Here is a 13,886-nt window from a genome sequence, read left to right on the forward strand (position 1 = left end):
TTATCCAAAGCAAAGAATGGGAATGACTGAGAGGAGGTGAGCCAGCTGAAAGAAGTGGGTTAAAACCAGCCAAAAGAGCAACACAGGCATTTAAATCTAGGAAAGCACTTAAAATGGGGGGAAAAAATAAAGCTCAAGAATTCCTCTAAAGGCCTTGCAGGCATCATGGTGCCTTCAGTCCCAAGTGGTTCATAGGTTAGGTCAATGCAGAGCAGCTGTTGAACACATGAAAAACTGAATCACCCTTGACTCTGACAGTTAGAACTGGCTTAAAATGTTCATTTCTAGTTATTTCTTAGCATATTCTCTTCTTGTCATCTGGTCAGAGCCTATACTTGAAGCCAGCTGGAATTTCCCATTCATACTTGGTTCTCTTTTCTGCCTTTTCTTGGTCTGTTCATGGATGTGGACGTCAATTTGGGGGCTTTTGTGGCTAAAATGGGTCTGACTACTGGTAGAGCCAAAAACTACACATCCAAGCAGGTGTGAAGATCCAGGAGCTCATACAGGCACTCTGAGGAAAATGGGATCTATCCTGACTCCTGAGTCCAGGAGCTCTCCTTGGGAGTGACTGGAGATTCCCTGAACAGCACCAGCTGTGCTTAGAGGAAAGCATTATCAACCCAGTTTTTTCCAGGAACTTTCTGGAGTCTAGGATGACTTTCAATTACTCTATTTTTTTTTAAAGTCACATCCACTCCCTTGCTAGAAAATTGGAAAATCTGCATGACAGGAAAGTGCCAATTTGAGGTCACCAGCACAGCGCACTAGAGATGGTTTGAAGGGAAAGGGTGTGCCCCAGTGGAGAGAAATGTGTTACCACAAGCACCGCAAAAGAATTGCAGCAAGGGAAGAACCATGAATAACATTATATCATTCCTGAAATTTGGTCTGTGAAAAGAACTGTAGGGATTTAATAAGAAATGAATAATACACAGAAATTGTTGTATAATCTCTGTGGTGGGCTCTGTGTGTGCAAATACACAAATTCACGTGTGTTAAATGGTTAACTTTAATATCTGGATTCCTGCAAAAGGCTGCAGTAAAATCTTATATTCATAAAAAAAGATCACAAACTTTGCAGAAGCAGCAAATAAAAAGCAGGTTTCTTCTTATTAGCTCTGGTTTGTTATTTGGTATTTCATTAAGAACTGTTCTTTCCACAAGCTGGAGCTGATCACTAATTATCCAGCTCAGCAACCACAGTTATGTCCTGAAACGTGAGCAATTGGGAATTTGCTGTCCTTCTCCATCTGCCAGGAAGGTCACCCATCTGAGAACTCAAGGGATTTGTTCATTTATTTCCCTTAATTAAAAACTGTTCACCTCTAAATAACAAGACACCTTTTGAAGGTCTCAAGCTGAGCACCTAAAATCTTGAAATATTGAAGGTTGTTGGCCATTTAACAAAAACGCCTTTTATCTTTTGATTCATTTAATTATTTTGGTTGCAATCTGAAAAATATGCTTGCATGGCCAGGAATTCAGCGTTCCAGTTTCTCCCAGGGCAGGATGGATCCATGTCACCAGAACTTCTGTGTCTACAAAAAACAGCATCTGAATTTCAGCTAAACTCCTTTTACAGTCAGGAATCTCACATGAACATCAGAGCCTAAATCAGGTTAAGTCTGGAGATTTTTCTCCCTCCCCATTAGTTTAGAGGAAGTTTACTGTAGTAATTTTAGAGATACATTATAAAAATTAAACACAGTCAGTTTTTATTAAGTAATCATTTCTATCTGACCAGGAAATCTAAGGAATACTCACAGGAGCCATGCTCTAGAAAAAAATTCCAAGACCAGGTATTTGTATGTAAAGGACTGTATTATCTGGATGAACACAAGCATGGTACCAGTGCCAACCCAACTCTTTAGAATTTAGCTGAATTATGCCACATTTCAGATGTGCAGTGAAATGAAGTGGACTCTAAACAAGAGCCAAAGGGAAAGAAAAGGTATTTTTGTGTGCCAAAGTCAAGACAAGTTCCATGTGCTGCCTGCTACGCATTGGAGAAGACAGGCCACAAAATCGATACACAAGAGCAAAAAACTCTGCAAAAACTTCTGAAAAATGCTCTGGTCACACCACCAGCACATTAAATAGCTGTCATTTAAAAATAAAATCAACTAAATGTCACGAATTCTTTCAGATACCTGGCTATTAAAGCGTAGTAACATGAACATATCCATGTATTAAGCAATGTAAAGCATTTGCATGGAAGTAGTAGAAGGCTCTTAATGGGAATGAGCTGGAGGATTTAAATCCTGGTGCTATTTGTAACTGATTCCCTGTGAGCAGTGCTCCTGGAGAAGAGCTGAAAAGCAAATTTGTGATCAATGGTTTAACACAGAATTGTGCTGAAACGCAACAAGAGATTATTGCAGGGCTTGTGTACAATTCCTCACAGCTACCAAAGGAAAAAAGAAAAAAAATCTATGTTCAGTGGTTTTATGGCTGTTATGTGAGGAGAGATCCAGTCACTGTGTGCAGGGACAATGGAGAGGGAGAGCTACAATCCCCAGATGTGCTAACACTGAGTTATTAATGGGAGAGCACATTGTTTAGTAAGTAAAGACTTGTGGGGAAAATTAATCCCTGTCATCTTCATAAAGAGTCGAATATCTTCAGAAAGATGATGAATTACTTTAAGTGCCTTTGGGATCTTTAGGGGCCCAGTTGTATTGTTTCCTAAAATTGCTCCTCTGAAAATGGAGGCCTGCAAAAGCACTGCCTGGAATATCTCAAGGTTTAGGTTTCACAGGGGGGCATGAAGTGAATCTCTAATTTTAACCCCTCTGTCTGGAAAAAAATATTCTCAAACCAATGGATTTGAAACAGGAGACCCTTTTTTTTTTTTTTTTTCTTTTTTTTAATCATTACTTCATTTTATTTTGAATTTCGGATAGAAACAGTGAAGGAATTCCCTCAAGGGATGGACATGCCCTTCTCAGGATGAGCAGTGATCACAGTCCTAATTCATTAACAAAGGAGGCTGGAAAAGTCTTTAACCCAAACCATGAGACCACCCAGAAAAACCCAGAATCAGTGTCAGCAGCAGATCCTTCCCTCTTGGCTAGTGCTGGCCTTGAGAACATATATTTATATCAGAGCAATGCAAATAAACCTATTTTTCCTTACCATAGGAAGCCATACGAGGCTGAAGAAGCAGATCTTCCAGTTGATGGCCATCTTCTCTCTTAATTTTGCACAAGTTTTGCTCGTTAACACTGTGATTAGGGCTGAAGCACAGGCTCTCTGCAGATATTTTGGTTGAGGTCTTCACATCAAGGCTCAGATCTCTGCAGAAAAAGAGGAAAATTATTATAAATATGGAAACCACGGAGAGAATGAAAAAGAAATGGACAGAAAACAGGGAATCCAACACTTGAACTGCGAGTTGCACTTAGCAGAGATCAAACAGGCTTTTGCAGATTTTAAAGATGGTCTTGGGTACCTAATTTAAAGGCCAAGGACTTGTCTGTATGATCAGTAACTTGTGTCAAAGAAATACTGGAACAGGTTCTGTAGCTGCAAAGACCTAAATTGCACCCAGGGGAGAAGGAAAGGTGGATTACTGTGAAGAAAAAGGACCTGTCTGCTTCATCTCTGATTTTGTGGTTTGCCCTTCCTGATTTTCAGTAGTGTCTTAAAAGCAAAACTGTCCAGGGCTTTTTAGGGGTTGTCTGGTTCCCAAGATAGTTTGTCCAGATAACAAAATCCATTACCAGACTTGTTAATAACCTGTTAATAACCTTGTTAAGAACCTTTCTGAGAACTTGGCAGTAGAGGGGCAAAGGAATGAACTGAGTCTCAGGCTAAAGAATTCATCCAGGACATAATCAGGATTGACTTACATGGACAACAATGTCATTCATATTTGTGACCTACACCGCTTGGTCTCTGCCCAGAAAGAACTGAGGACTGGGGGGAAGGTGTTTTAAGATTTGGATTTATTTCTCATTATCCTACTTTGATTTGTAAAGGAGTGTTTTGTGAAAGAACTTTTAGAACCAAAGGACACCCAAGTTTTATACTGACTGCAACACGCTGCCAGGACATCAGCATTTAGAAAGGAGAGTCTTTCAATTAAAAAATAAAACAGGAAAATTAATCCCTCTCTAAATTTTGGGAGAACAATGATTCATGAAATTCACTCTAAACTGATCTGTTTTCTTCCATCCTCACTTGATCAGTCACTCACGCTCTGTTCTGGCATGGAATCTAATTACTTAACTGTACTTCTGATGGTTTATCAAATAATGAGCAATTGATAAGATCTCAGCTGAGGAGGACAGCAAACATCCCTGGTGACATTCAGCCGTGAGGACTTGGAATGCCATTAACAGAAGCACGACAAAACCAGACAGATGCATTAGCAGCCACTGGATTTGAAATTATTTCCTGATCATTTGCACTCCTGTGTGCAGCTCAGTCCAGAAAAGCCAGAGAGGGGTGTGGAAGTTGAATTCTATCCTTTCATTCTGTCACTGTAATTCATCAGGAAATGATTAAATGCAGGGGAAGGGTGGGAGATGCCTGACTAAAAGATGGGTAAATACAAATACCCTGGGGGAAAGTGGTAACCTTTACAAGACCCTCTTTTCACTTTAACCTGGTATTCCCTAGGTTTGAAAAGTGGAGGGTGGGTGTTTTCTGTCTCGTCTTGAGATTCAAAGGAGCTTCTAAAGAGACAAGAACCTCTGCAAACCATTTCATGGCTTTTCTTCCACATATTGCAGGGAAAATAAAAGAATCTACTTAATTTTTTTCCCTTCAAAGTAGTCATGGAAACCTACACCAAATACTGGGCTGAGGCCTTCATGTCATCCACAGAGACTGGAGTGTTTATTAGGGAATAACAGCTCCCAGAACTTCTGCCCTGGACCTGCAGCAGAACCTTTTATATTGTTTAGCTGTTCCTGGCAGGTAAGTTACACATATATTCAGAGTCCACCTATTACTAAAAGCTACTTATCTTTATTATCAATTAAAGGGTAGTTATCTCTATTACCAATTAAAGCCCAGCTATCTCCCAGATAAGTACTATCACCCATATTATACTAGAAAAATAAACTTTTAGAAAAAATATAGGCAATGCTGATAAAGCATGACCACTCAGTACTGAGAAAAATAAATAATATATCAGTATTGAATTTGGAAGGGAAGCTTGAATGGTCATATTTTCTTCTGATATCACTGGTAGATAAATCCTGTAATTTCATTACTGATGCTTCATGTTGTTGTTTTATCTGCATCTGCCACTGTAATTAAAATTAGTGAAGTCAGAATAGCCAATAACAGAGGGGTTGCACCTTTCAGTTATGGTTAAACAGTTCCTCAAAATAATCTTCAATTATCTCTGGTGAAACAGAAGGGCTGTTGAAGTGTCTGGGAATCTGAAACTCAGCTGATTGTTCCTAGAATGGGTTTCAGGGGGTTATTTCAAGCATGGCTGAAATACAGGAAGAAGAAGAAAATAAAAACAAACAACTTTGTTTTGGTTAAATAATGACTTAAGAAAATAATTCATCCCCTCTGAAGGTGGATTCATTTGTCCACTGGAAACACTGTCAGTGCCACAGTAGATTCTTTATGAAAGTATCTGAGTTGCTTCAAGGGCAGGTTGGGAAAGCTCTGGCAAAACTTTTTCTGCTGCAAGTGCCCATTTCTTTCTCCACCTAAAAAAGGGACTCTGGAGGCTGGGGAGGACAATTCCTCCATGAGAAGCCCACAAGTGTCAAGTGCACAATCTGATGTCACGAATGAATAAAAGCACACAGTGAGTCCTTTCCAGGTACAATGGGACTGCTCCCAGGGAGGCATAAAAAAGGGAATAAATCACTGCTCAAAAGGATAAAAAGTCACCATATCAAATAATGGGTAAAATTGTTATACAACATCTCAGAATGTACCCACTGGATGAATGAAATGGAGGAATTTTTTTTTTGGATGAATGAAAGAGGATTTTTAGCAGCTTTCCAAGGTAGTTATGAGCTCTTACTGAGATCTCACCCAAAAGAAACCACCTGACCTGTTGGGCTCCTTGTTGTGGTCCTCTGGGACGCGTGCCAGTGGTTTGAAAGGAAACCAACACATTTCAAAGCTGGCCCACAATGGTTTAGACCAGCGATGATCAAATGGGAATTCATTACTTAATTCATTTCCCTTCAGTGTCCAGTCAGGGGCTCCCACCACATCCTCCTCCTGCCCCATGACCAAGCTACTGCACAAGTGTGGAAATCTGAAAGCTTCTGACAACATGCAGGAGAAATTGAGCTTTTGCACACTGAATACATTTCAGGGAAGTCAACCACTCCATGCACAGTTATTCCAACACTTAGAGACATGAAGAATGTTTCCCTATGAAGAATAAACATGGGTGGAGAATTACAGGGTGCAAAATATATGAACAGGTAATTATCATAAAATCCTAGAATGGCTTGGGTTGGAAGAGACCTTAAAGATCATCATTCCAAGCCATGGATAGGGACACGTTCCACTAGAGCAGATTTCTGACCTTGGACACCTCCAGGGATTGTCAGTCCACAGCTTCTCTGGGCAACCTGTTCCAGTGTCTCACCAACCTCAAAGTAAAGAATTTCTTCCTAAAATCTAATTTCAACCTACCCTCCTTCCATTTAAGGCCATTTTCCCTTAGACTTTCGCTACATGAAGAGTCCCTCTCCAGCCTTCTTTTAATCCCCCTTCAGGCACTGCAGGGTTCCCCCTAAGGTCTCCCTGGAGCCTTCTCTTCTCCAGGATGAACAGTCCCAACTCCCAGCCTGAATTCATAGGAGAGGTGTTCCTGCCCTCTGACCAGCTTAGTAGCTCTCCTGAGGGCTGGAGCACCTTTCATTACACACCTGATATTTTTCTGTCCTTAGGCTCTCAATACAAAGGTGCAAAACCCATTGCATTTGATAATCTCCCTCCTGTAAGTTCCCAAACGTGGTATTCCAGCTCCATCATTTATATTACAGGGCATGGTGCCCCTTCCTCAAGTTCCTGCTTGCCAGCAATGAGCAGAGTTGGGAAATCAACCCCTCAGTGACCTAGGACACGTCTCCTAATTTTAGAAACCTGGAAAATACATCCTCTCACATGAGCTCATCATCAAGTCTCTTTTTATACCAACAGGGAGAAGCAGACATGAAGAAAGCGTTTTGTCTGACCTATTTTACGCATCTACTTTAAACTTTCAGTTTGTCTCCCAGAGTGTAAAGGAATTCTGAACAGCCAGCTCATTTGTTGACATCTACATTGTGGATATCTAAATTTGGACAGAATAATCCCACCTCCAGTCTGAAATATATGGATCAGCAATATGAAACCCAAACCAGCAAAGTTTAACCTACCACAAAGGATTGAGAAGGAATTTGATTGTTTAGGATGTCAATAAATTGATGCTGATATATTTAAGGCAACAGGAAAGCTAAAAGAGGATGTAACTGAATATGAGACAGCAAGGGCTCTAAAGTTTTCCATGGAAAGTACTCCACAAAGAGCAATCCTATTAAGGCAAAAAAAAAAAGAACATCATGATCTTTCCACTATCTTTAATAGAGTAGTTATTATTTCTTCAAGTTTAAATATTTTGGGTTGGTTTTGTTTACCTACTTCCTAAATTTGCTGAAATTAAAGTTTCTTCACAGATCACAGCAGCTGAGGGTCTGACTCTGCTTTCTTTTACAAACCAAGGAGACTTTTATTCTCCCTTTATGTACTTAACTGGGAAAGTCCCTCAAGTCCTTGTTCCCACTCACCAAGTCTGCTGTCAATGACAAAACAGGATTCAAAGGGTCATTACATCAGGAGGTCTAAGAGGTGGATTTTCAGAAAGGATTTACTGCTACAAAGGACAAAACCCTTTTCAGCTGCACATGAATGTCTCAAGGGCCTCAGAAATCCCACACCGTTGCCTGAAAGAGTTGTCAACAAACAATGTGGAATTTTTTCACAGGATGGTCCACAAGGATGGATGCAGGCTGTCCGTTGTTCTAACACGTGAGCTGATGTGGGAATCATAGGCTGAAAAATACCCATTCATGACATACATTCAGACAGACTGCTGGTATCCAGTGTTTTCACTGTGCAGGAAAATTGTTGCTTTAGAAAACAAAATTTAGAAGGGAGCTGATACAGCACTAAGAACAATTTTGCATGGAAATAGTTGAAAGAAATACATTCAACTGCTGCCTGGCTTAGGATTTTCAGTGTTAATGAATATAAATCTGTTAGCAATACTCAGTAATAATCCTTTTACTTTCTGGAGGAACAGGCTTTTGATTTTTTTTCCTTGCATAAAACTCAGAAAACACCTGTGAATTTTACCAGAACTCCCTTTCTAGAAGCGAAGATAAAGGTGTGATTGCAAAAGTAGGAAATGGTAAACTGCGGATGCTGAGACTCCCATACGCAAATGAGAGCTTAGGTGTCCAAATATTTCTGCATGAAGTAGGATTATCGATTTCATTTACTTCCATGAGGACTTGTGTGGGAAATAAATCAAAGCAACGTGCATTTGCAAGAAGAATAACTGCTGAAGAGGATTCACAGAGTTGGGGGTTGGAAGGACTTCTGGAGAGTGTCTAGTCCAACTCCCCTGCTAATATAGAGCATACAGAAGAAGAAGAAGCTGTTTTCTGCATGCTGTTTGCTGTTGCTGCTTGGCTTTATCATGTTGAGCAGGGTCACATACAGCAGGTTATTCAAAACCCATTTCAATTTCTGAATATCTCAAAAGTTGAGTCTCAACAATTTCCCTGATCAACCTGTTTTAGTATTTGACCGTTCTAACAATAATAGTTATCTTACAGCTGAATTTCCTGTATGTCTGTCTGTGCTTGTTGCCTTTAGTGAGCACAGAGAAGAGCCTGGGTCCATCTCCTTTGCACCCTCTCATCGGGTATCTCTACACACTGATAAGACCCCCCCAAACCTCCTCCAGGCTGAACAGCCATAGGTCTCTGAGTGTCTTGCTCTAATTCCTTAACAATCTTTGTGGCTCCTCACAGAACCCACTGCGTTCATGCTCTCAGCACTGGACCCAGCACTCCAGGGCTGAGAAAGAGGAATTATCACCTCCCTTGACCTGCTGCCAAGGCTTTTCCTCATGCAGCTGATGCTGCTTTTGGATTTCATCGCTGCAAGGGCACTCTGCTGGCTCAGGATCCACTTTGTGTCCACCCGGAGCTTTAGGTCCTTCTCTGTAGAACTTCCTCCCAGCAGCTGAGCCCCAGCCTGTCCTTGTGCATGGGATTATTCCTCTCCCAGTGCACGACTTTGCATGTCTCTTTCTGCAGCATGATGAGGTTTCTTTCTGCTTATTTCTCCAGCCTGTCTGGTTCCCTCCAAGCAACAGCAGAATCAACCTCTCGGTCTATCAACCACTCCTCTTAAATTTGTGTAACCTTCAACCTTCTTGCAGGTGCACTCTGTCCCATCATCCAGGTCATCAGTGAAGAATTAAAACAGCACTGCCACATCAGAAAGATCTGTATAGTTCAGCCCAGCCTACCCAGGCTCTCTGTACAGTCAGCAGAGATGTAGGTAACCTCAGGGAGCAATTTTTACATCCTAAAGCTTGATGCCTTAAGGCATCCTGAAGGATGGAGATTGGAGGGACCTGGTCTAGTGGAAAGTGCCCCTGCCATGGCAGGGGGTTGGACTGAGGGCCTTTTAAAAGGTCCCTTCCAACCCAAACCATTCTATGGTTTTATGACACTATGCCTAATTTTGGACAAAGTGAATTACTGCTTTGCAAGAGTTTATTTTTCTTTTTTTTAATTCTGTTCATTCAGCCTAATGAGGGCAAACAAAGAAAATTCCATTCCCAAAGTTTATGACACCAAAGGATTAGTGGTAAGCAAAGCAGAGCCCTGACTTCTCTCTGTGTTGCAGTCTTTTCTTACTTTCAATACTATCTTTACTCCTTTTATTAACACAGCCTAATAACTTCCATGTATGTTTTACTTCAGCTGTCCCTGATTACAATTTTGGTGGAGTGTTGGTTTTTTAAAAATTTTATTCTTTTCCTTTGAATGGTTTCCATTAAATTGAATTTCCCTGAAGATATGAGCATTATAATTTGTCCTTACAAAGTACACTCCTTATCACTTCTGTATAACCAGACAGCTCTTGTTTTTTCTAGTCCTCTAGTTTTATAGAATTTTCCTAACATATAAAAAACCCCATGTAAAACTATTCTAAAACAGATTTTAGTAAGTCTTGCTCAGCCAGTTCAAGAAACTCATCCAAATTTACACTGTCTGAAGATCTGATTAATTTCTTGATTATCTACAAAATATCAAAATCTCTTTGAAAGTCCAAATCTGCTATAACCCATCCTTCATAGGTGTCGTCATAAAGCCCAGCCCTTCCTGAGATCTGAAAGTTTATGCTTTTCTGGGACATAGTATATAAAACTAAACAAGACTTGATTTTTTTTTTTTTTAAACAAACTTCATTTAAAGTGCCTGAATTTTATAAATAAAAGAAATTCTCACAATATAACGATTCTTCTCCTTCATATTATGCTGCTTCACCAGTACAGATATGATGAAACATTGAAGGTTAATGACATCTGAATTCTGACTATTTTGACATTGTAATGACTTTGAATGTCTCATTGATGGAGCTGCTGCTTCAGGCTCTCTGAAAATTCAGGTGGACATGGGTGGATCATTCACCCAGAGGTCAAGATTTTCTAGCTTACCTTTGCAACGAAAGCAGTGAGAGACTCATGATAGCAGAGGCTATGGAACACAATTCCTACCTCCCTGGGCACAGGATTGCTTTTCTTGGCAGGTCTCCCATATAACATCACCAATAAAATTCTTGCCTTGATTGGCATTATTTTCCCTATTGCATTATCCATCAGATTTATTGTGCCCATATGTTATTGAAATGGTGAAATGACAAGATTCCTTAACTAAAGACCATAGAGCAGGGAAATAATTGCCAACTACCACACATTCAGGAAGCATTATGCAAAGCAAAAAAAATAGTATGTGAGAAGATTCCATTTTCACAGCAGATCAATTATCCTTTTTAAGCATCTGTGGTATATGCGATACTTCATTGCTAATATGAAATTAATACTGGGATCATAAAGATAACGATGTGCTGCTCCCATTCCAGCAGGGCTTTAAGTGCTGCTTGGCGAGGGCCTCCAAAATTATTACTCCACAACCAGGAAAAAATGTTCTCTACCTGGTATTTCAAAGCTTTGCAAGAGCCCCTTGATTAATTTGCTTTCCTTGACTGGTGGTCTGCATTTCCTTCCCTGGTTGTAGGTGTAAATATTGTTTTTCATGATCACGTAGGAGGTTGTAAGCACTGTAACCTGTCTGTCAACCTGTCCATCAGGCTCTGCTTTGAACCTGCTCAGCACACGTGGAGCAGACATCTCTCACAGGCAGAGGAAAGAGTAAGAGCAGAAAATGCAGCTCTGGACCAGAGCCTTTTATTCCCATTGTCTCTGAGGATCTTCCCAAGTGCAGTACTTGGACAGTACCTTCAAACCAATTCCTTAACTCAAAATATTCTATTTGTCAGAGTAACACCTTCAATTAGCCCTGTTGATGTGCTGAGCTGATTATCTTGAGATCAAACATCCCCAGACCTGAGCCAGGCTCCATGCAAGGTGCTCTCAGCTGTGAGGAAATACCAAGGGTATCTTTAACAAAACATTCCACTATTTATTCAGCACAGGCAGACTGCAGAGGAGTGTTCCTGTAGCTGGTGATGGACCCAATCTTGGAGCTCCAGCAACAGCACAACAAACTCTTATCACCCCCAGGAAACAAGTCTACCCTTCCCGTATGAGAACAGAAGTAATAAAATAGGCAATGAAAGGGAGTAATCTGCGTAATAAAATAGGCAATGAAAGGGAGTAATCTGTGTAATAAAATAGGGAATGAAAGGGAGTAATCTGTTGCTTTGGAAGGTGGTGAATACAATGAGCATCAGCCTGATGCCAAAGGAATAAATGCGAGATGGCGTGAAGAAAACAGTCTGATACAACCTTGGTATTGAGAAAAGGATGGTTGGGAGTGTGGAAAAATTGCCAAGTTGTTCAGAGAGGATGATCAAATGATCTTCCTCTGCCTCATTTGTACAATTCCTTGTCATTTTCCAGTGCAAAGTCAGAGGCATTCTGAATGCAACAGCTTGTACTTCACTGAGCACTCTGAGCTGACAATCTGTGGTGATGGCCCAGATAAACATCCACGCTCCTCCTCTGTGCTTCTAATCAACATTATTGAAAGCTTTCATGGGCCAAACTCCAGCCCATCTTGATAAAGAAGGCACAGATATAATGTGTTTCCCAACTCCTCACTGGGTAGAGAAAAGATGCCTCTACTTTTGTGATTCCTCAAGTGCACATTGTCAAGGAAATGTATCCCAGAACAGGCCTGGGACTACAGTCCTATCTTCCATTCCTTTTTTTTTTTCCTTTTAACAGTTTCATTCTTGTCTACTACACTGAAAGATAAGGTTAAGACACTGCATGAGCACCAGGAAACCGCATATTTTTCTTCCCTCCACATTTCCTTTTGTCCTCCTTTCCTACTGCATTTCTGACAGCCTGAGCTCACCCAGCTGTGTCCCATATCGTGCTTAATAAACTCATTACATTTGGACATTATTAGGACCTTCCACAGCACATGGTTTTGCAACCAGGGATGGAATCCAAGGCACATAAATCTGGCTGTCTAAAAGGGAACCATCTCTATCCACGCTGGCTTCTCTCAGCTGCCTCCACAGTGAATAGAAGATGAGCAATTCCCCTCAGCAGCACGTGGCTTTGCCTTGCTCCCAGAAAATGTGCCACTCATCTTGGAAAACAGAGGGTTAATAAAGAAGAAAATCAGTTTGATTAGCTCAGGAAAGCCTGTGTGGAGTAGGCACAGCCCTGAGAACAGCAGAAGTATCAAAAAAAGGAGGAAGAAAAGTGATTGAAATTAAAGTCAGTGTTGGGACAAGAAGTTAAGCTGGGAACTGCAAGAAAGCTTTGGACCATCAGCAGGATAAAGCCCTGGAAGTGCCTTCCAGAGAGAGGAGGAAAACAAAAACAAAACTTAGAATTTTGAGAGGACTCCATATCATGTGTGTACTTTGTTAACCAATTTCTCTGACACGTGGATCACTGCAGTGTTAATAGATACAGGTTCCCTCTGACTCAGAGCTGGATCCCACCTTTCACCTTAAAGCATGGAGTAAACTCATGTCTCTGCAATGAGGAACACTTTGGTGAGGAAAAATGCATCCCTGGAGGTGTTTCAAGGGTGTATGGATGTGGCACTTCAGGACAGGGTGTAGTGATGAACCTGGTGATGTTAATGAGTTAATGGTTGGACTCGATGATCTTGGAGGTCTTTTCCAACCTAAAAGATTCTAAAAGCTCCTACTCACACAAAAGGCAGTCTTTGTCTGACACAGAAAGAAATGAGTCTGGAGAAAATATTGTCTAGAGAAATGAGTCTAGAGAAAATCTTTCTTTCTTTTTCTTTCTCTTTCTTTCTCTTCCTTTCTTTCAGCAGGTTTCAAAGGCCTTTGTCCTCTGTCTCACGAAGCAAGGACACACCAGATGACATTGTTGAGAATGTTGCAGACAATTCCAACCCTGTCAGCCCCTTCTCGTAGTTATCTCTGGATTGTTTCCTTTATGAAAAATCTGGAACTCCTAAAAACTTGTAGCCTTGCAAAATAATTCCACACTACAAAACTGAATTCCCAAGCTATGGTTCAGAGCACTGATGATGTCTCAGCTGAAGTCGTATTTCAGGGTGCCCAGAGCCTTAAAAGGGTGTGAATACACGACTTACAGCAGTTAAGCTTAACAAAATCTAGAAAATGTAAATATTCAGCTTAATTCATAAACC

The 13,886-nt window shown here is 40.7% G+C and overlaps 1 protein-coding gene across 8 annotated transcripts in view; it reads right to left on the reverse strand.

The window, feature by feature from the left end:
- ADCYAP1R1 (ADCYAP receptor type I) overlaps positions 1-13,886 on the reverse strand; it is a 138,026-nt gene that overhangs the window by 102,985 nt on the left and 21,155 nt on the right. For all 8 annotated transcript variants that reach the window (XM_048313894.1, XM_048314429.1, XM_048314340.1 and 5 more), the window contains one exon: positions 3,139-3,299. In XM_048313894.1, coding sequence (XP_048169851.1) covers positions 3,139-3,189 — 51 coding nt within the window. In that variant the 5' untranslated portion in view covers positions 3,190-3,299. The remainder of the gene's footprint in view (positions 1-3,138; positions 3,300-13,886) is intronic.

The sequence above is a fragment of the Corvus hawaiiensis genome, chromosome 1, assembly GCF_020740725.1.
Source record: "Corvus hawaiiensis isolate bCorHaw1 chromosome 1, bCorHaw1.pri.cur, whole genome shotgun sequence".
Classification (NCBI taxonomy): Eukaryota; Metazoa; Chordata; class Aves; order Passeriformes; family Corvidae; genus Corvus; species Corvus hawaiiensis.